At 41.7% G+C, this 21814-nt stretch overlaps 2 protein-coding genes across 2 annotated transcripts in view; one reads left to right on the top strand and one right to left on the bottom strand.

The window, feature by feature from the left end:
• Positions 1 to 21814, bottom strand: part of LOC120562507 (phosphatidylinositol 4-kinase beta-like) — a gene marked incomplete in the record, with an annotated part of 334834 nt that overhangs the window by 164254 nt on the left and 148766 nt on the right.
• Positions 1 to 21814, top strand: part of LOC120561585 (complement C3-like) — a 123137-nt gene that overhangs the window by 100558 nt on the left and 765 nt on the right. Inside the window, exons 29-42 of the mRNA XM_039804728.1 lie at positions 2878 to 3028; positions 4183 to 4268; positions 14214 to 14291; positions 14399 to 14554; positions 14728 to 14790; positions 14948 to 15029; positions 15981 to 16029; positions 16155 to 16245; positions 16792 to 16881; positions 16968 to 17070; positions 17170 to 17259; positions 18938 to 19030; positions 19141 to 19224; positions 21433 to 21574. Coding sequence (XP_039660662.1) covers positions 2878 to 3028; positions 4183 to 4268; positions 14214 to 14291; positions 14399 to 14554; positions 14728 to 14790; positions 14948 to 15029; positions 15981 to 16029; positions 16155 to 16245; positions 16792 to 16881; positions 16968 to 17070; positions 17170 to 17259; positions 18938 to 19030; positions 19141 to 19224; positions 21433 to 21574 — 1358 coding nt within the window. The remainder of the gene's footprint in view (positions 1 to 2877; positions 3029 to 4182; positions 4269 to 14213; positions 14292 to 14398; positions 14555 to 14727; positions 14791 to 14947; positions 15030 to 15980; positions 16030 to 16154; positions 16246 to 16791; positions 16882 to 16967; positions 17071 to 17169; positions 17260 to 18937; positions 19031 to 19140; positions 19225 to 21432; positions 21575 to 21814) is intronic.

A 21814-nucleotide genomic window follows, 5' to 3' on the forward strand; every position in this document is an offset into this window, starting at 1 on the left:
GTGGCTTTTGGCAAACTTTAAACGACACTTTTATGGATATCTTTAAGAAATGGCTTTTCTTGCCAATCTTCCATAAAGGCCAGATTTGTGCAGTATACGACTGATTGTTGTCCTATGGACAGAGTCTCCCACCTCAGCTATAGATCTCTGCAGTTCATCCAGAGTGATCATGGGCCTCTTGGCTGCATCTCTGATCAGTCTTCATTGTATGAGCTGAAAGTTTAGAGGGACGGCCGGTTTGAATTTGTAGTGGTTGATCTTCCATCAATATTATGCTTGCACAGTGTCCTTGGGATGTAAAGGGGAAATCTTTTGTACCAACCGCTTTAAACTTTCCACAACAGTATCTCGGACCTGCCTGGTGTGTTTTGTTCTTCATGATCTCTCTGCGCTTTAACGGACCTCTGAACTATCACAGAGCAGGTGCATTTATAGAGACGATTACACACAGTGATTCTGTTTATCATCATTAGTCATTTAGGTCACATTGATCATTCAGAGATCCTCACTGAAATTCTGGAGAGAGTTTGCTGCACTGAAAGTAAAGGGCTGAATAATTTTGCACGCCCACTTTTCAGTTTTTATTTGTTAAAAAGTTTAAAATAGCCAATGAATTTCATTCCACTTCATAATTGGGACCCACTTGTTGTGATTCTTCACAAAAATTACAGTTTTATATCTTTATGTTTGAGGCCTGAAATGTGGAAAAGGTCAAACGCACTAAAAGGGGTACCCAATACTCGCAAGATACTGTAAATGCAATAAAAATGAAAATAATAATTCACTGTCCGTACACAATTAAAATAAGCAAGTATACACATAAGATCAACACTTTACCTGGTGTTAAAAGTCAAAGAAAGCCTCGCGGTGGATTCAAAGTTATTTTAAAATACCATTTTCCCATCCAGTGGTTGTTTTTGTTGATCAATAGCAATTTCATGAAAATAAATTATTGTTTTAATTTATATTTAATTTTGACCATATGACCTTAGCAATAAACAAGCCATTCTTAAATGTCGCCGACTGTTGTTTAGTACCCTTCTTTTTTCTTTTATTTTTACTTTCTTAAAAAATATTGGTTAAGACACTGTTTAGTAGGGGTGGTACGGTTCACAAAACCCACGGTTCGGTTCGTATCACGGTTTTAGGGTCACGGTTTTCGGTTCAGTACGGTTCTTATTTTTTCTTTAACACTCCAGAATATACTTCAGCATATGATATAAAGCTAAAATTAGCATATTGAATGCATGTTGCACAAAACGTGCACACAGTGGCAGTTCTATATTGTTTTATTTCATCATAGGTAACGTGAAATCCCAAATGTTCCCACACACCAGACTATAAATGACGCTGGCGCATCCTCCAGCTCTGGGCAGCCTCTCTCCCACGGGACATTTCTGCAGGTGATGTCACGTGACCTGCAGCAGCAGCGGCGCCCCACTCCACTTGAGGAGCGGTCGGCTCGGTGTCTCTCAAAATCTGATGAAAATCTTTTAAACTGACCTTTGTCGATCTGAAATGAAGAAAGATTCAGCAACTGCATGGCTTATTTCTCGCTTAAAATGTTTTCAGAAACACGTTTCGGTGAACTATTTTAGTACAATATGAGATCGTATTCTGAACGAGCCGCCATGACAGTCTGTTTTGAAATTAGGGACCAGCCAGACCCATGTGACGCAATCGTCCAATCAGCTGCCATGGGTTGCGTTTGTCACGCCCATCCCGCTCGTCTTTTCCAGTAACTGTTTTAACATAGTTGTATAAAGTGGACACTACGGCAGTAAGAGGTTAGTGCAGCTTAACAGTGGACTGACGAACCGTGCGGTACACACACGCTCCGAACCGAGACTAGCGAACCGAGCGGTTCGGGTGTTTTTTCATGAACCGTACCACCCCTACTGTTTAGGCACCGGCACCTTTTAAAAGTACCTTTTTAGCACCGGTATCGGAAAGAAACCAAACCATACCCAACCCTAGAGCCAATAAAGACATGGTTTAATCCATTCCTTACATTTTTCTTTTGTTTCTTTAATTTTATAACCATTAAAAAAAACTGACCACATTCCCATACTGGATCAAAAGGTCCCCAGCTCCTTAGGGCGAGGGGTTTAGTGATGGTCAATTTTGCTAAAAGGATTCTTTTGAAGCAATTGACACATTCAAAATGGAGACATATTTGCTAATGAAAGGTTGTATTATAAAAAGTGACCCCTCTTTGACAGTCTACATCTCTGCTTTTAAATACTGTAGCAGATTAACAAAGACATCCCATCTTCACACCACAGACAACCCTCTGACACGAGTGGCCCTTAAGGGCGCGCTATGCAGTTTTGGCCATTTCTTCTGTTTTCTCTCTTTTTGCTGACAGGTTTCTCTATAGAGCTCCCCCTATAGCTTCAGAATAGATATTTGGCAGCTCCTATGTTTACTCGTGTCTGACTCCTCTCTCGGTCAGTCTGCCGTTTCCTCTTCCTCTGTTCCTCTGACAATGCTTTACTAGCTTTCTGCTTCTTTTTTGCTGGCTCAGCCATGACGATAGTGTGAAAAACTCCATCGTTACCTTGTTCTTATAGCTAGCCGAAACAATTCCAATGACTCCGAAGCTGTTTAGTTAAGGTAAATTAAGCTAAAAAAAACCTGCATAGTTCCACTTTAATGAGGCCTCATTTTTGCAGTAATGTGATTGTTGACATGTCGAAGCGAGGCATTAAAATATCTTGCTGCCTTTCAATCCAGTCTCAGCTATTGTCCAAGGTTAAAATGCTATGGCATTCCTGAACAGAAGTGGATATTTGAAATAGATGCGCTACTGTTACGTGACCCATCTGACCGCCTTTTATTCTTACACTCTCCTTCCTTTCTTTTCCTTCTGTCCAGAGTCTGCCAGGCAGTAAAGACAAAGCAGTGAAGTATCTGGAAAGGCGTCTGCCCCGCCTCACCAACCCATATGCTGTTGCCATGACGTCATATGCCCTGGCCAATGAAAACAAACTGAACAAGGAGATCCTCTACAAGTTTGCTTCCACAGGTGTAGTCACACAGCAACATTTAACTAAACCTGTGGTGGACCTGTCCACCAGAACTGATAGTGTTACTTTTCAGCCATATAGTGTCCTGCTTAGTAGCCTAGAAATCTAGACGCACCCTAGCGGGGTCAGTCTAGCAACTCTCCGTTTGGCTTGCGAGCTGGAAAAACCTTTAAAAAAATTAGCCTGGTCCCACCAGACTCTGGTACATTAGCCTGGTCCTACCAGACTCTGGTACACTAGCCTGGTCCTACCAGACTCTGGTACACTAGCCTGGTCCAGAGTCTCGTAGGACCAGGCTAATGTACCAGAGTCTTTTCTCATTTGTACAGAGTCTGGCCACTCTCCATTGACAAGTGTTAACTTCCTTGAAGGCGGGTACTCTGTTGAAGTTTAAAACTATTGGAACTGCCCAGAGCCACTCTGGATCTGCCATAACCAATCGCTAACGTTTGGTCGTGACGTCAGCTTAGCATCACTAGCGTTAGCCTTAGCCAAGTCCTTCACCACTAACGGAGCGATTTGGAAAATCAAACTGTTCCCAAACCCCGTGGGGAGGAGGGCTACAACATCATGGCCTCCAACACAACTCAGCAAAGATTGTTCTTGCTCGGGCTTTAACTTCTGGATATTCGGCAGCGTTGCCACAACGGACCGAATGGCTTCGCTCGCATCTTTCTCCGCCGCCATTACAGAACTACAACTCAAACTAGCGCACGACCTCAACGCCATCGTTCTCAGCCACTCCCTCTGTTCACTGATTGGACCGCCAAATATTTGATGGTAGAAAACCCAAGATATCTATATCGGAGACCCAGATGACGTACTGAAGGAAAATTAAAATTGAGCGGAAGTAAGTAGGAGGGCGGAGCCAGGCTAGGTCAATATAGCACTGAGGAATTTATTGCTTCAATTGACTACATTCAGTCGGGCTCTCATGTAGCCTCTATGTTCATTTCCACTTAAATGGTCTTAAAACGATAAAACAATTACCGGTTGTTAAAATTCTTTTAAATAAGCACATTTTAATTTATTTTTAATTTTATCTCTATAAAATTCTATATTTTAAGATCAGGAATTGGGAAATTATTACTGAATTAATTTTGTTTCAGGTAAAGCATTGTAATATAAAGATATTTGTGTATGTCTTCCTCAGAGAGGTCCCACTGGCCAACACCTAAGGGACACGTTTACACACTGGAGGCCACAGCTTACGCTCTTCTCGCTCTGGTCAAGGCCAAGGTGAGCATGTCCCACTTGAGTATGTCTAATCAGGACTCTGACAGAAAACATACAACTGTGTCCTCATCCATGCTACCTCACGGGAAGAAGAAAAAGGTAAATAACGGCAGAACTGGCAGCAGCATTGCCGTCAATGCTTCGATTTGATTCAATGACCTACTTGGTCGGAAAAAACCTTTCATTCACCATAAAAGAACTCCTCTTAACCCAGGAAGTTTACCAGAGAGACCTGCAGTCACTCTGAGAGTCTTGGGTCTTTAGTGAAAACTCTTTGAGATGATCATGATCTGAGATGAGAGAAACTCTGGGTTTTCTGTTTCAGAAAGAGAGGTTAATCTACTACTTACTATGGTAACTTCACCTCAGAGTCAGTTACTATGGTAACTGAGCCTGTGAACCTAACCTGAGGCCTGTACTACGAAGCAGGATTTGGCATTAACGAGCTTACTTCAGGCTCAACCCAGGATTTTCTGTACTACGAAGGTGGATTAGTTGTTATCGGGTTCAATCGCCGTGGTAACTCATGCTGAACGCCTAACCTGGTCGGGAGCAGGTTAAGTTGGAGATCAGAGATCAACCGGTGTAAAAGCACCGCCTACTGACCAATCAATAGGTCGATTGATAACGGCGTCACCGTTCTTAAAGAAGATCAGGCGGAGCTCGGTGCAGAGAGAGAGAGAGAGAGAGGGGCCTCGCAAAAGTTAAAACATTTAGAGACCCCAAAGAAAGCACAAGTGTAATTATGGTCAGAGCTTGGTCCTGACTGATGGGGAAAGTGATATTGATAAGAGTAATTTACGCATCTACAGCGTGATCGGCAATTTATTTTTTTGCCAGCTTTCCTTCCTGTTTTAGGAAGCAGCGACTGTACTGCGTTTTCCCTGTAAAACCGTGTCTGTGTTCTTCATATTTATGTAGAATTATAATTTGCTCTTCTTATATACAGTGCCTTGCGAAAGTATTCGGCCCCCTTGAACGTTTCGACCTTTTGCCACATTTCAGGCCTCAAACATAAAGATATAAAACTGTAATTTTTTGTGAAGAATCAACAACAAGTGGGTCCCAATTATGAAGTGGAACGAAATTCATTGGCTATTTCAAACTTTTTTAACAAATAAAAAACTGAAAAAGTGGGCGTGCAAAATTATTCAGCCCCTTTACTTTCAGTGCAGCAAACTCTCCAGAAGTTCAGTGAGGATCTCTGAATGATCCAATGTTGACCTAAATGACTAATGATGATAAATAGAATCCAGCTGTGTGTAATCAAGTCTCCGTATAAATGCACCTGCTCTGTGATAGTCTCAGAGGTCCGTGTAAAGCGCAGAGAGCATCATGAAGAACAAGGAACACACCAGGCAGGTCCGAGATACTGTTGTGGAGAAGTTTAAAGCCGGATTTGGATACAAAAAGATTTCCCAAGCTTTAAACATCCCAAGGAGCACTGTGCAAGCGATAATATTGAAATGGAAGGAGTATCAGACCACTACAAATCTACGAAGACCCGGCCGTCCCTCTAAACTTTCAGCTCATACAATGAGAAGACTGATCAGAGATGCAGCCAAGAGGCCCATGATCACTCTGGATGAACTGCAGAGATCTACAGCTGAGGTGGGAGACTCTGTCCATAGGACAACAATCAGTCGTATACTGCACAAATCTGGCCTTTATGGAAGAGTGGCAAGAAGAAAGCCATTTCTTAAAGATATCCATAAAAGTGTCGTTTAAAGTTTGCCAAAAGCCACCTGGGAGACACACCAAACATGTGGAAGAAGGTGCTGTGGTCAGATGAAACCAAAATCGAACTTTTGGCAACAATGCAAAACGTTATGTTTGGCGTAAAAGCAACACAGCTCATCACCCTGAACACACCATCCCCACTGTCAAACGTGGTGGTGGCAGCATCATGGTTTGGGCCTGCTTTTCTTCAGCAGGGACAGGGAAGATGGTTAAAATTGATGGGAAGATGGATGGAGCCAAATACAGGACCATTCTGGAAGAAAACCTGATGGAGTCTGCAAAAGACCTGAGACTGGGACGGAGATTTGTCTTCCAACAAGACAATGATCCAAAACATATAAAATAAAATCTACAATGGAATGGTTCACAAATAAACATATCCAGGTGTTAGAATGGCCAAGTCAAAAGTCCGACCCGAACCAATCGAGAATCTGTGGAAAGAACTGAAAACTGCTGTTCACAAACGCTTTCCATCCAACCTCACTGAGCTCGAGCTGTTTTGCAAGGAGGAATGGGCAAAAATGTCAGTCTCTTGATGTGCAAAACTGATAGAGACATACCCCAAGCGACTTACAGCTGTAATCGCAGCAAAAGGTGGCGCTACAAAGTATTAACTTAAGGGGGCTGAATAATTTTGCACGCCCAATATTTCAGTTTTTTATTTGTTTAAAAGGTTTGAAATATCCAATAAATTTCGTTCCACTTCATGATTGTGTCCCACTTGTTGTTGATTCTTCACAAAAAATTACAGTTTTATATCTTTATGTTTGAGGCCTGAAATGTGGCAAAAGGTCGAAACGTTCAAGGGGGCCGAATACTTTCGCAAGGCACTGTATAATGTAGGTAGATGTTTGCGATTGGTCGTGGTGCGCAAACCCCGCCTCTTTTATGTGAAAGCGCGCGCCGCTGGATTGGGAAACCCTGAGTTGACTGAACTAGTTGATAACCAGCGTCGTAATACAGGTTATGCAGGACCACGGTTGTTAGGTTAGGTGAAGCCGGATTACTGAAAGAAATCCAGGACATGTTGATCTTGCTTCGTAATACAGGCCTCTGGTCGGGAGCAGGTTTTCTTCAAGAAACCTCAAGTTTCTCTCACAGTCTCCTCCCTCTGACACAGCACACTTTCATTTCCTCATTCATTCAGTCAGTCTGTATCAGGCGCATTTTAGCGCAGTTTGTTATTGGCATAAATAAAAAAACAATTATGTTGGTTTATTAACCATGTTAGGCAGACTATAAAACGTTTTATTTCTCAAAACATGGCATTTCCTTTTGTCGATGATCCCGTTGATGAAGAAACTGCAGGTCTATTATTTCACAGGCTGTTATATGTTGGGAGATGACATTGAAGCCCTGACATTTTAATTTTCAGATAACTTCCTATTTGAGCAGTATCGTTTTTCTTCCCAGTCTGTTATGCAGCCTAGGCAACATCACCTCATTTCACTAACGTTACCCATCTTGGACATGGTCGCCGAGCAGATTATTTGTGACACGTACATTTTTTTGCAAATGGCAGCTTTCTTTTCTTTTCTTTACAACATTGGGGATGCGGAGCATATTAGGAAAGCCACTCTATAGCTGTCACAAGAATGTGACTTGCTCTGAAACGTGTTTTAAACGTTTTTGTAGTGTTTCCTGGACACAAACCAGTAAGAGCCATTAAAAAGGAGGTCCACAGTATTGCAGGGTGAATGATGTAAACCCTTTAAAGGGGTGATAGAATGATTACATAGGGTATTTCACACTGTTCCTTATGGTCTCCTAATGGGGTATGTAACATTGGTTGGGCTGAAAATGGCCTGGTTGATATTTTATTGGCCCTTATGCATCCCTATGTTTTGGCCCTATTTGTAACAAGAGCTTTTCTTCCAAATATGGTATGGTCATGAATATTTAGATGAGCTGCGCGGTGATTGGTTGAGTGACTTGCCATACGCAGACATTAGAGACGCGCGCTGATTGGTTGAGCGAATCCCCAATACACACACATTAGAGAAGCGACAGAATCTCATATTCCAGACACTGCAATGTTTCATTACTAAATTCACTTCTGAGACTTTTTTAAGCGAGAAATCAACTATATAAAGCTCAAATATGGGCCGTTTTACAAAAATTGATGGCTAATTGCAAATTTGGTAAGACGTGTCGGACTTTAGGAGCTCCACACAGTCTGACGAGAAAGCGACAGCCTGCTGGGCTCCATACCCAGGGCAAAGTCACCCTTTGTGGATACTGCACTACGGGGCTCCGCGGCCAGCTGCCGGCATAACTATAATATATTTACAGTTTGAATTTCGTCACGCCACTTATATAACATCATTCCCCAATGTCTTATAAAGCTAACCGTTGTGTCCGATTTGATTTTAAGGCATTTTTATGAACGCGAGGCGTCTTTGTAGGACAAGCAGCTGCTTGCTATATGTCCCATTCATTACAATGGGGAAATACCGCAGCTAGCTAGCTACACTTTCGCCATAACTAAATTATATTTACAGTTTGAATTTCGTCATGCCACTTATACAACACATTCCCCAATGTCTTATAAAGCTAACCGTTGTGTCCAATTTGATTTTAAGGCATTTTTATGAACGCAAGGCATCTTTGTAGGACGAGCAGCTGCTTGCTATATGTCCCATTCATTACAATGGGGAAATACCGCAGCTTGCTCACTTTCGCATAACTAAAGTATATTTACAGTTTGAATTTCGTCACGGCATGAATATTACAGGTTCCTCAAGGTCTTACAAAGCTTAGCTAACACTTGTCCGATTTCGGATTTCAATTGAATGTGTTTTGTGTGAATGTCAGAGTTAAGAGGAGGCTAGCTAGCTCTCATTGATGGACTCCATCTCACCGCGGCTCTATCAATGAGACTTCGCGGACAAGAGGCGTTTATTTCCCCGATTGTTTGTTTAAATAACTCAACACACATACCCATTATAAGATTAACTGGAACCTGCGGGGCGCGGTAAAAGATTGCGGGCGTAACAAGCTCGCTGACACTGCGGTCAGGGCGATGTAGCAACCCAGGCAGCACCAACACCGGCACTAAACTCCGACACACAGTCGGAGAAAAATTTGCAATTAGCCATCCTTTTCGTAAAGCGGCCCATATTTGAGCTTTATATGGTTGATTTCTCGCATAAAAAAGTTTCAGAAGTGAATTTTGTAATGGAATAGCAGAGATCTGCGTTGACCTAGCTAGATTCAGAAGACTACCTGATCTCAGGTCAGTTGTGTAGCCTATGTAAATGTACTACCTGATCTCAGGTCAGTTGTGTAGCCTATGTAAATGTACTACCTGATCTCAGGTCAGTTGTGTAGCCTATGTAAATGTTGGGGCGTGACTGTTCTCTTAAGGTTCCGGATTTGGAGACGCTTGCGTAAGCAACTCAGCTTTGTTGAGATTCGCCCGTTTTCAGCGGCAGTTTCAAAATATGAGATTTTCATAGTAAAGGGGTGTCAGTGGGATTTTGAGCTTCTATGTATGTCCTATTTACCCACCGAACTGTCGTTATTCAACTATGACAGGGTAAAATCGGTTTTGCATTCTATCACCCCTTTAAAATAAAAAGATTATTAATTATAATTCTTTTAATGATGGTGCTGCAGCCTCAGAATGGGATTAGTAGGCCTAGGACTTTTTTGCCCGCAGTATTGAACGAAAATGAAATAGATTATAGGTTCAATACCATTTCACCAGTAATATTAGGCTATACTTATGATTAAATATGATATACACTATATTGAAATATACGCATTTACTCTAGCAGCAATTTTCTCCAGCGTAAATTCTCTCTCTTCTGCAGCAGCCGCTCTGTTGCTTTTTTTAACTCGCTGTATGTGCGCATGAGTATTTCCGCTGACCTGTTTGTTTGTGGTTGTTACCATGGTGAATCGGAGTGGTGGTGCATGCGCGTGAACCAAGGGGGTAAGCTTCGCTTCAGAACTCGAACCTCCGATGGCGCCATTTTGTTGCTACAAAGGTATCACCTCCTGTTAGCATTCCACTGACCGACATTTTTTTTTTACGTCACTTGACTGCGAATAACTTTACATCTGAAGCGTTTAAAGACTCTATTTGTCCATTGTTTATTTCTAAAGAAACACGACAACGTATAAAAGGCTCCATTACCTTGTACCTCACGTTATGGCTCCGTAGCAGACGCTTTTATAACAATAGGCTAACGATTGGGTCATAACCACGAGACTTACTGTCACAAAGTAGAGGAATTACCGTATAGTACAGGAGAAGCTCGCAGCCAGTTTGGACTTCCATTAGCTGTTTAGGTTTAATTACTAATGTTAACTAGCATGTTAGTATCAGTAATGACTGATGTTAACTAGCATGTTAGTGATCAGTAATTAGCCTGTGTCTATGTTATCTCCTTACATATACCTACACTCTCCGTCTCTGTGAGATTGGGAATGATTGAGATTTCTCTCGGCACAGCTACCAGAAGACTTCACACTTTCAGACAGGTTGCTCACATCACATCTACGTCTTCAAGCTCAGTTGGAGGCTGCTCAGTAAAGCAAGAGATCACCGGAAAAGTGCTTCTAATATCCTTCACTGGTCTCCGTCCAGAGCAACGGGGTCTATTGGTCCATTATATATATGTCAATGGCGTGAACATACTCAGAGTTGATTGAACTAACTCATATCAGCTGTTCTGAAACCGAAAACTCAGAGTTTCCCATCTCAGGGTAAATCAACTCAGAGATCAGGGTTAGACTCAGACATTGTTAAACCTTCTACCTGATACAGGGCTCTGGCATCACATTACCCTCGAGCTCGTCCACGCTTCCTGTTTCCACTTTGTTGTTGCTGAAAAAAATAAAGTGGTGGATGACCTCTGGTCAAAACCAGTGAGATCTACGTCATTTTGACGTCACATTGGCATGTGGCTAGTATACCGCATGTTTAAACCCTTGTGTTGACTTCAGGTCACATTGACCCGTTTTCAATTTTTGTTTTATATCAGAAAATATGGGACATAATTAGAAATAAGCGCTGAAAATGTGTAGAAGAAAAATTTAACAATTTAAAACGTGGGAAAAAGCAACTGTCAAAGAAAAAGGTGTCAAAAAAAGTTTTTTTAAGGTTGACGGGAAGACAACACAAGGGTTAAGGGGGTTTGCAAGTCAGTGAAATGTGTCTCCAAGTAATGTAACTGGCTCAGTTTTACACATTTTAAAGTCACTCTATGCAACTTTCAGTTTGTGTTAAGCTTGTGACCAGTGTTGGGGAAGTTACTTTTAAAAAGTAGTGTTTGCTTGTTACTCGTTACTTCTTAAAAAAGTAATTAAGTTACTTTACTTAGTTACCCCCTATGGAAAGTAATTTTTACTTTACTCATTACTTTTACGTTACTTTTAAAAGCAGGTGTCTCTGGCAGAGACTGAAGTTAATTATACAAAAACTATCTTTGACCATGAAGCCAATCTATGGGTTTATCAGTAAATGTCTGAACTACACTGCAGATTCTCTACTCACAGAGTGATGGCTGATTCATTATGAACGAGTCCAGCGCGGGTTGAATGCAAATCAGCAGGTCATCGGCGTTACACGGTGTTAGTGTATACTAATTAATGTCTGTATCGACTTGTACTGGGGTCCGTGCATTGTCGTAGACACATCAGCGTCTTTTCTGGAAATCCTTGCGCATCCGTGCAACCAACAAAAGTCCACAGCAGTCTGCTGCATGATGAGGCCATCACAACTACATCCATCTGTGAGGTTGTCAGCTTTGTGTCTGCCTGGCTCAGAGCGCCGTCCAGCAAAAAGCCACAAAGCTTAAAAAGCTCTCAAGAGTTACTGTTACTGTAACACGTTTCTTTGTAACGCATTACACCCAACACTGCTCGTGACACACCAACCGATGGCTGAACCTCGGCAGAAAAGGCAGTCGGACTGATCAGTCTCCCCGAGTTTGTCCAAAAAGTGGCTAAGTGGTCATAACAAAGAGGGAGACAACACCATGTTAAATGTTTAAACAATACTTTATTAAACCAAATAGAACCAAATTAGACTAAATCAACTATATACAGAATGGAATGTGGAAATCAGTAGCGTCAGTGGTGTAGGGTGTGCATGAGTGAAATAGGTGAGTGTGTGTTTTGGTGTTGTAAAATATAAACTCAGCAAAACCTAGGACAACATAACCAAACATAACCCGACCTTGTTGTGCCTGTGAGGACAGCCAGAGCAGAGACCAGAGACAGAGGATACTGCAGCTGAAGTGGCCTCAGCACACCAGACCCAAAAACACTTAAATGAACCCAAAGGGCTTCACACCGAAGCGACGAGACGTAATACGTCTCCATAACAGCAGGCAGCGCTAATCTGTTTTGTTGCCCAAAAATTAAAACCGGCAGCTGATTGGACAAACGCGTCACGTGGGTGTGGTTTGTCCGGAAATTCAAAGCCAGACTGTCATGGCGGCTCGTTCAGATACAATCTCGTATTGTACTAAAATAGTTCACCGAAACGTGTTTCTGAAAACATTTGAAGAAAGAAATAGGCCGTGCAGTTGGTGAATCTGTCTTCATTTCAGATCAACAAAGGTCAGTTTAAAAGATTTTACTCAGATTTTGAGAGACTGTAGTCAGGCTCATCCCGCTCGTCATGTCCAGGTTAGCTCTCCATCAATCAGATGGGTCATTGGAGTCCGAATGCCGGCAGTGCCCCCCCGCCGATTATACAATTATACTCAAAATTATACGATTGAGTTGACTCATAGATGGCTCCAGTTCAAAGTACCTCTTATCAGTACAGAGGCTGGTACAGACTACGGTCCTTGGTCCTGAAACGGTCTGCAGGCCAAGCTCAAACTTGAGACATTTATCTCTTTAAATAATTTTAAAGGTCCTATGACATGCTGCTTTTTGGATGCTTTTTTATAGGCCTTAGTGGTCCCCTAATACTGTATCTGAAGTCTCTTTTATATAGACCTTAGTGGTCCCCTAATACTGTATCTGAAGTCTCTTTTATATAGACCTTAGTGGTCCCCTAATACTGTATCTGAAGTCTCTTTTATATAGACCTTAGTGGTCCCCTAATACTGTATCTGAAGTCTCTTTTATATAGGCCTTAGTGGTCCCCTATACTGTATCTGAAGTCTCTTTTATATAGACAGTGGTCCCCTTATACTGTATCTGAAGTCTCTTTTATATAGACCTTAGTGGTCCCCTAATACTGTATCTGAAGTCTCTTTTATATAGGCCTTAGTGGTCCCCTAATACTGTATCTGAAGTCTCTTTTATATAGACCTTAGTGGTCCCCTAATACTGTATCTGAAGTCTCTTTTATATAGACCTTAGTGGTCCCCTAATACTGTATCTGAAGTCTCTTTTATATAGACAGTGGTCCCCTAATACTGTATCTGAAGTCTCTTTTATATAGACAGTGGTCCCCTTATACTAGCTCTTTTACTGTCTCTTCTAAGTCTCTTTCCCGAAGTTCAGCCTTGGTGCAGAATTACAGCCACTAGAGCCAGTCCCACAATGAGCTTTCTGTGTCTGTAGCTATTGAGGAGGAGAGAGGGGGGGCAAGGTGGAGGCTGGGGGGGTGGGCTTGACCAACTGCCACTTTGCTCATTTGAAAGCCATGATGTCTCTCTCTCTCATGGGTGGGCCAAATTCTCTGGGCGGGCAAAGCAGAGAAAGGGGAGGTAACCTTGCTCCTTATGACCTCATAAGAAGAAGATTCCTGATTGGCCCATCTGAGCTTTCATTTTCTCAAAGGCAGAGCAGGATACCCAGGGCTCGGTTTACACCTATCACCATTTCTAGCCACTGGGGGACCATAGGCAGGCTGGGGGAACTCATATTAATGTTAAAAAACCTCATAAAGTGAAATTTTCATGCCATGGGACCTTTAAACTTGAAATAAGTTTTGTGGTACCTATTGTTACTGTTGTGATTTATTGTTGTTGTATGCTTTCTATGTGACCTTGTTACATGGCCAGGTCTTATAATTGCAAAAGAGGTTTTAATCTCAATGTGGTTTCCTAGAAAAATAAAGGTTATATACTGTATATTATGACATAGTTATAAAAAACAAGGGACTGATTTGAGCATCCTGCTCTGCATAATCACACAATAATGACACAAATGTGGAAAGATCAAGTTTCAAGTCTCTGCTGTTTGATCGTGTCAAACAGAGAATTTCAACCATTGACTTGTCTTCTGTTAATAAAGGCATTTGAAGAAGCCAAACCTGTTGTGAGATGGTTCAACATGCAGCAAATGGTGTACGGAGGCTTTGGATCAACTCAGGTAACACAGACCGCTCTCTCCATCTTGATTCCTGCAGCTTATGTTAGCTCATATCCTATTTTTCTTCTAAATCTTGTTCTCGTCCTTCACTCGTTCTCTCTCTCTAGGCTACTATAATGGTGTACCAGGCCATAGCCGAGTACTGGGCTAGTGCTAAAGAACCAGAGTATGATCTGAATGTGGACATTCTGTTGCCGGGCAGGTCAAAGCCTGACAAGTTCAACTTCAACAGAGACAACCACTACGCCACCAGAACATCTAAAGTTAGAAAACACACAAACACACAAACACATGTTCTTTGTCTGTTTCTTCTGCTGATCCCTGACTGTGTGTGTGTGTTTGTGTCTGTGTGTGTGTCTCTGTGTGTGTGTCTCTGTGTGTTTGTGTGTGTGTGTGTGTGTGTGTGTGTGTCTGTGTGTGTGTGTGTGTCCCATAGATCAATGATATAAACCAGAATGTGACAGTAAAAGCCGAGGGTACAGGAGAAGCTACGGTGAAAGTAAGTACCAGTTATTATTGTTCTGAGTTTTATCCTCAGTTGATTATTAAAGTGTCTCTTTTTTTAATCTCATAAGAGACCAAATATTTGTTTAATCTAGTTTGGATTATATTTTCAAAACATCACATATAAAGATGCACTTTTCTCTGTCTGTCAGATGGTGTCTCTGTATTACGCTCTGCCTAAAGAAAAGGAAAGTGACTGTCAGAAGTTTAACTTATCAGTGCAGCTCCTGCCAGGTAATTTGGTCTTTCTGTCTCTTTCTTCATTCATCAGTATGTGTTGTTTAGGCACAAACAACATAAGGTACCTTACCTTATGAGAAACGAATAAACAAAATACTTAATTACTATATACTAGTGCTGTCAATGAAACGCGTTATTAACGGCATACATTTTTTATCAAAAGATTAACGTTCTTTTTGGCCTAGCAAACTTAGTAGTTTTTTTTAATATGCTGTTGCAACAACTAGTAACATTAGAAAAACACAACACCGGATCTAGCTAGACCAGAAACAACAAGCGTGCCGCACACACTTGTTTGGGCTTGGAGCCGGCCGGCAAAAGAGTAGTAGGCTAATGAAAAACAGTCTAAAAAAGAAGAGATTTAATGTGCCAGGTTATAGCAAAAAATGCTAATTTCCACCCGCAGTCCCTGGACAGGTTGATGTTATACTTACAAAAGTTCATAAAATATATACAGAATAATACATGAAAGCATTACTTCACTCACATCATAAAAACACTCTCCACTTCAGGAATCTATCACTCACTCACTGACAGTTTACATTGTTCATATCACAGTCATTCAGTGTGTACAGGTTTTCTTTGATAATAACCACTTTTTGGTCAGGCGTGTAAATGTACTATAAGATTCTGAATGGAAACTTTACTTTTAAAAAGTTGCCAAATGGTTCCATTGACAAGACCAAAGTGATGTGTGTGTGTTTTGTCGTTGTGAACTGAGCTATCATCGCAGCACGTCCAGTCTGAAATACCACTTGATGGCCGAGCACACAGCTGATGGTAGAGCACACAGCTGATGGTAGAGCACACAGCTGATGGTAGAGCACACAGCTGATGGTAGAGCACACAGCTGATGGCCAAGCACACAGCTGATGGCCGAGCACACAGCTGATGGCCGAGCACTCGTTTGACAGCACTAATGTAGACATTATTTTGCTCCTGCAGAGAAAATGGATGAGGACGAGAAAATATACAAGCTGAAAATAGAGTTTTTGTGAGTATAATCAAGAAGTCATGACTGAACAAATTGAGAATTTTGAATTCTTAAAGGATTTTAGCTTTTTTTATCTCCATCTTTTCTATGCTGTTATTTAATTATTCCATCCATGCTATGTACAGGTATAAGGACAAAGAGAGGGATGCATCCATGTCAATCCTGGATATTGGTTTGCCAACTGGCTTCACCGTTAACACAGCTGACCTGAACTTAGTAAGAAAATACCAATACATTATATATACAATACATATATAAAACACGTCATGTATCCACATCCACATACAGTTCAGTCAGTTTATGGTTGGGAGGAACATGTTTTAGAAAGTTATCTGACTCTGTGTGTGTGTGTGTGTTTGTGTGTGTGTGTGTGTGTGTGTGTGTGTGTGTGTGTGTGTGTGTGTGTGTGTGTGTGTGTGTGTGTGTGTGTCTGTGTCTGTGTGTCTGTGTGTCTGTGTTTGTGTGTGTGTGTCTTTGTGTGTACCTCTGTGTGTGTCTTGGTGTGTGTCTGTGTGTGTGTCTTTGTGTCTGTGTGTGTTTGTGTGTGTGCGTTTTTTGTGTCTATATGTGTGTGTGTGTGTGTGTGTGTGTCTGTGTGTGTGTGTGTGTGTGTCTGTGTGTGTGTCTGTGTGTGTGTGTCTGTGTCTGGGTGTCTGGGTGTGTGTTTTGTGTGTCTATATATGTATATGTGTTTGTCTGTGTCTCTGTGTGTGTGTCTCTATATGTGTGTGTGTGTGTGTGCGTGTATGTGTGTGTATATAGTTGTCTAAAGGACGAGCCCGCATATTTCCAAAATATGAGATGAACAAAGTCCTGTCAGAAAGAGGCTCACTCATCATCTACCTGGACAAGGTGAGACATCACTGTTTCCTTCCTCTGGACTTTATCTCTCTGCCTTGTTCTTCCTTTCATCATCTCTATCTCCCATTGGTCCACAGGTTTCTCACACACGACCAGAGGAGATTGCTTTTAGGATCCATCAGGAGATGAAAGTGGGATTCACACAACCAGCTGCTGTGTCTATCTATGAATACTATAACCGTGAGTCTCAGAGACACTTTGACCACACATGATGCCTCCATGTGCATTGCTGCCAATAGATGTCATAGTATTTTCTGAAATCTTTCTTTCCCATTGCAGAAAGACATTGTGTCAAATTCTACCATCCAGAGAGGAAAGCTGGAAAGCTAATGCGTCTCTGTACAAGTGACACATGCAAATGTGCAGAAGGTAACCAGGATGATGTCAAACTGACCTAATCTGTTGTCTGTAAACATAAATTTGTTATATCTGAAATTCTTGAACAAACACCTAAACCCAACACTAACATGGTGCCTCATAGAGATAAAGCATTGATCCATCAGGTGGGGCTTATCATCCTACATCGTCTGTAAACTGCAGCAATTTATTATTATACCTCAGTAAAGTTGAGGGACTTAAGGCCAAGAGAAGATTAAACAAGATTAATAGTCTACAGCCATGCTAGTGGCTCTTAGAGGCTGTACCAGTGGTGTAGTCTACGTAATACGAAGGTATACGCAGTATACCCACTAAGAAATCTCCAGGATTTCCATATAACACCTCAAAATGCCCAATGACACGCAAAAACATACTTTCCATTATATTTTTGATGTATTTTGAATTGTCATCTGTGTTTTTCTTCCTCACATCGTTAATTTTTTTTAACGATTTAAATATTAAAAAATTAACGCAAAAATTAACGTGTTAATTTTGACAGCCCTAATATATATATATATATATATATATATATATATATATATATATATATATATATATATACATACATACATACATACATACACATACATACAGTACAGTACAGTATATACAGTACAGTATAACCACTACAATACATTAGACTACCTATGTACAGCAGCACGTTTGGGCTAAATGCAAATATGCTCAAAATGTCACATCTTAGTTGGAAACAACTCGGACACAACGTTCATGGGCTTGGGTAGGGTTAGGCTTGATTTTTTTTGGGCCTGATCTAAGCTTTATTTCAGAGCTACAGAGGACAATGTATAAGTATTTTCTCAGGCTGAGTAGTACTACTTGAGATGGTACGGTATACTGTACCTCCAATAGAGTGTCTTTTTAAGATCTGGTGAAGGAGATGGCTTGGAATGAAATTGTTTTTAGTAAAACATCAGATTGTAAATTGTAAAATAATCATCACAATGTTCCACCAAGGCAACAAGCACCTGCAGGATCAAGTATTGTCAGAGCAGCGGGCTAGCTAAAGAATAACTCATTATAATACTTAAAAACAACTCACTAACATACTTAAATTGTGTATCAGATACAGTTGCACTCACGCATCAACCCATCCACACTAGAGGATGGATAGCCAACCTGAGCCCAACGGTACCCGACCCGGGTTTGGACAGATATTTAGAAATTATGTTTGTGTTTGGGTCGGGCTCGGTCACATCAGCCCCACCAAGGCATTGAACACTTTAAATTTAAAAAAGCGTATTAGGTTGGTTAGCCGATGGGCCTGCAAAGGTTCATTTTGATTTGATTAAAATAAATCTAAAATATTACCTCCATTTACATCCATCTTCCTTTGTGCGAAATATTAGGCTACTTGTGCGCGCCTGTGTTAACTTGAGCTCATCTGTTGACATTTCCGAATGCCTTCCTACAGTTGCTAAATAAAAGCTTTCCACACAAACAAATGTACAAGTGTCATTAGTATGAGAAAAAAAATAGATTTTAACTGTGTCAGGCTCGGGTCGGGCTCAGACAGAAAGATCTTAATGTCTGTCGGACTCGGGTCGGGGTCAGACAGAAAGATGCGGCCCTATCGGCAATCTAATCCACACACATACACATTTTTTTTGGTCAGTTGTGTATTTACGTAGTGCCTATTGTGTATTTCCAGAGAACTGCAGTATGCAGAACAAGGAGGAAATCACCAATGATCATCGAACAGCTAAGATCTGTGAGAGTATACAGACCAGCATAATAGATTATGGTAAGAGTGTGAATGGATTGTATTCATGAAGCACTTTTATCCCAAAAAATGTTTGTATGTTAGTGTGAGTAAGTGACCTTACAATCTGCTAACAACTTGTCTGTCCTCAGCGTACAAAGTGAGACTGGAAAGTTTTGAAGAACATTTGTCCACTGACATTTACAAAGGGAAGGTACTGGAAGTCTTCAAAGAAGGTATTTATCTTTGAACTGCCTGAAATGTACAAGACACTGATGTTTTTCCAAGCTCCCTTAAAGGTGATAGTGACATAACAATTTATTTCTGAAATGGTTTGTGCACATTGAATCTCAGGGCGTTTTCACACCTACCTCATGCAAAATTGCAGGTGAGAAAGGTGCCTCGGAGCACGGTCCGGATCAAATGACCAAATTTTGGTCCGATCAAAAGAGGTGGTCTCGGTCCGGACCACACTGAATAGCTTGGTGCTTAGCCTGTACATGAGAGAGAGTGGCGGTTAATGCGCTCAGAGCAGACAGCTGTCGGCCGAGCACACAGCTGATGGTAGAGCACACAGCTGATGGCCGAGCACACAGTTGGTATCCAAAGCACACAGCTGATGGCCAAGCACACAGCTGATGGCTGAGCACACAGCTGATGGCCGAGCACACAGCTGATGGCTGAGCACACAGCTGATGGCCGAGCACACAGTTGGTGGCAGAGCACACAGCTGATGGCCAAGCACACAGCTGATGGCTGAGCACACAGCTGATGGCCGAGCACACAGCTGATGGCTGAGCACACAGCTGATGGCCGAGCACACAGTTGGTGGCTGAGCACACAGCTGATGGCCAAGAACACAGCTGATGGTAGAGCACACAGCTGATGGCCGAGCACACAGCTGATGGCCAAGTACACAGCTAATGGCCAAGCACACAGCTGATGGCCGAGCACACAGCTGATGGCCAAGCACACAGCTAATGGCCAAGCACACAGCGGGTGACCGAGCACACAGCTCATGGCCGAGCTATCAGAACAGAGAATACATCAGCAGTTTATTTGTTGAGTGGTAGTAAATGTACAGTGTAGGTTTCACTTTGTCTCTGAATAAATGCTTTAGAAAGAAAGTTCCTGTGTCTCGCTTCTCAACAAACAAAACAGAAAGAGCAGCAGTCAGTAGGAGAGAGTAGCAGTCAGTAGGGGAGAGCAGAGAGCAGCAGTCAGTAGGGGAGAGTAGCAGTCAGTAGGAGAGAGTAGCAGTCAGTAGGAGAGAGTAGCAGTCAGTAGGAGAGAGCAGCAGTCAGTAGGGGAGAGTAGCAGTCAGTAGGGAAGAGTAGCAGTCAGTAGGAGAGAGCAGCAGTCAGTAGGAGAGAGTAGCAGTCAGTAGGAAAGAGTAGCAGTCAGTAGGAGAGAGTAGCAGTCAGTAGGAGAGAGTAGCAGTCAGTAGGAGAGAGTAGCAGTCAGTAGGAGAGAGCAGCAGTCAGTAGGAGAGAGTAGCAGTCAGTAGGAGAGAGTAGCAGTCAGTAGGAGAGAGTAGCATTTAGCTGGAAAATCTCTGACACAGAGAGGATAGGGGACGCCCGTCTACAAACCAATCAATCATATATATATATTATAAGTATGTGATGGCAGGCAGGACGTAGTTTTGTCACGTATAGATGCAGTCTGAAACCAAAACTTACCAGATCAAATGTTACAATGTAACAAAAACAAGAACCTTGGTTCAGACTCAATGGTGTGTCCAATCAGACAGAAAAATGATTGTTCAAAATGCACTTAAATGCTTTCTTGCAGAGAGTTAGATGAGAATGAAGCTACCTCTAGCAGCCAGCTAAGTTAGCTTGCATTGTCAGACACTCCAGAGGTTATTGGTCCTGGCCAAGAAATTGACCAGTTGACCCCCTTATGAAATGCAAATTGTACACCCATATATAGAGGCTTACTCCTCGACGCAGCGGCCCCCTGGTTTGACTCCGTCCTGCGGTCCTTTGCTGCATGTCATTCCCCTTCTCTCTCTCCCCTTTCATGTCTTCAGCTGACCTTTATAAATAAAGGCCTAAAATGCCCAAAAAATAATCTTTAAAAAAAAAAGAATAAATATATTGCAAATTGTCGTTTTGTTGTACAGATTAAACAAACAAAACTAGAAGTGCTGGTAGTTGGATTTTGTTCTTGCAGAGCCAGGCTAGCCGTTTTCCCATGTTTTCAGTCTTCGTGCTAAGCTAAGTTGCATGTAAGCTACGCAGTCATAAGACTGGTTTCATTAGAGGTATCAATCTAACTCTTGGCAAGAAGGCAAATAAGTATTTCCCCAAATATCCAACTATTTCTTTAAGCATGATTTCAGTGGGAATATGAGAATACAACACAAATGTTTTATACTACACCGTTAGCTATGCATTTAATCCTTACCTTTTCTCTGTTCTCCTATACTTGAATTACAGGAAGTACTGATGTGGGTCCTCTGAATCAACAGCGCACATTCCTCCGTTATCCCTACTGCAGGGAGTCTTTAGATCTGGGGACGGGCAAAACCTACCTTATCATGGGCACGTCCAAAGATATTCACAGAGATGACCATCAATCGTAAGTTTGTTCTTTGTGTGAATGTTTGTGGAGTTTGCATTCAACATTTTCTATTAGTAAATCAAAGCCTTTCTTGTACTCGAGTGTGTATTACTGTCACTATTGATAGTGATTGTGGGAAGAGGTGAAGAGGCTTTTAACCCTTATGTTGTCTTCCCGTCGATTGTGCAACTTTTGTTTTTTTGGGGTCAAAATTTAAAAATCTTTTGTAACAGTTTTGTATCTTGTTGTTTTTTTCAG

The sequence above is a fragment of the Perca fluviatilis genome, chromosome 7 (genome assembly GCF_010015445.1).
Source record: "Perca fluviatilis chromosome 7, GENO_Pfluv_1.0, whole genome shotgun sequence".
NCBI lineage: Eukaryota > Metazoa > Chordata > Actinopteri > Perciformes > Percidae > Perca > Perca fluviatilis.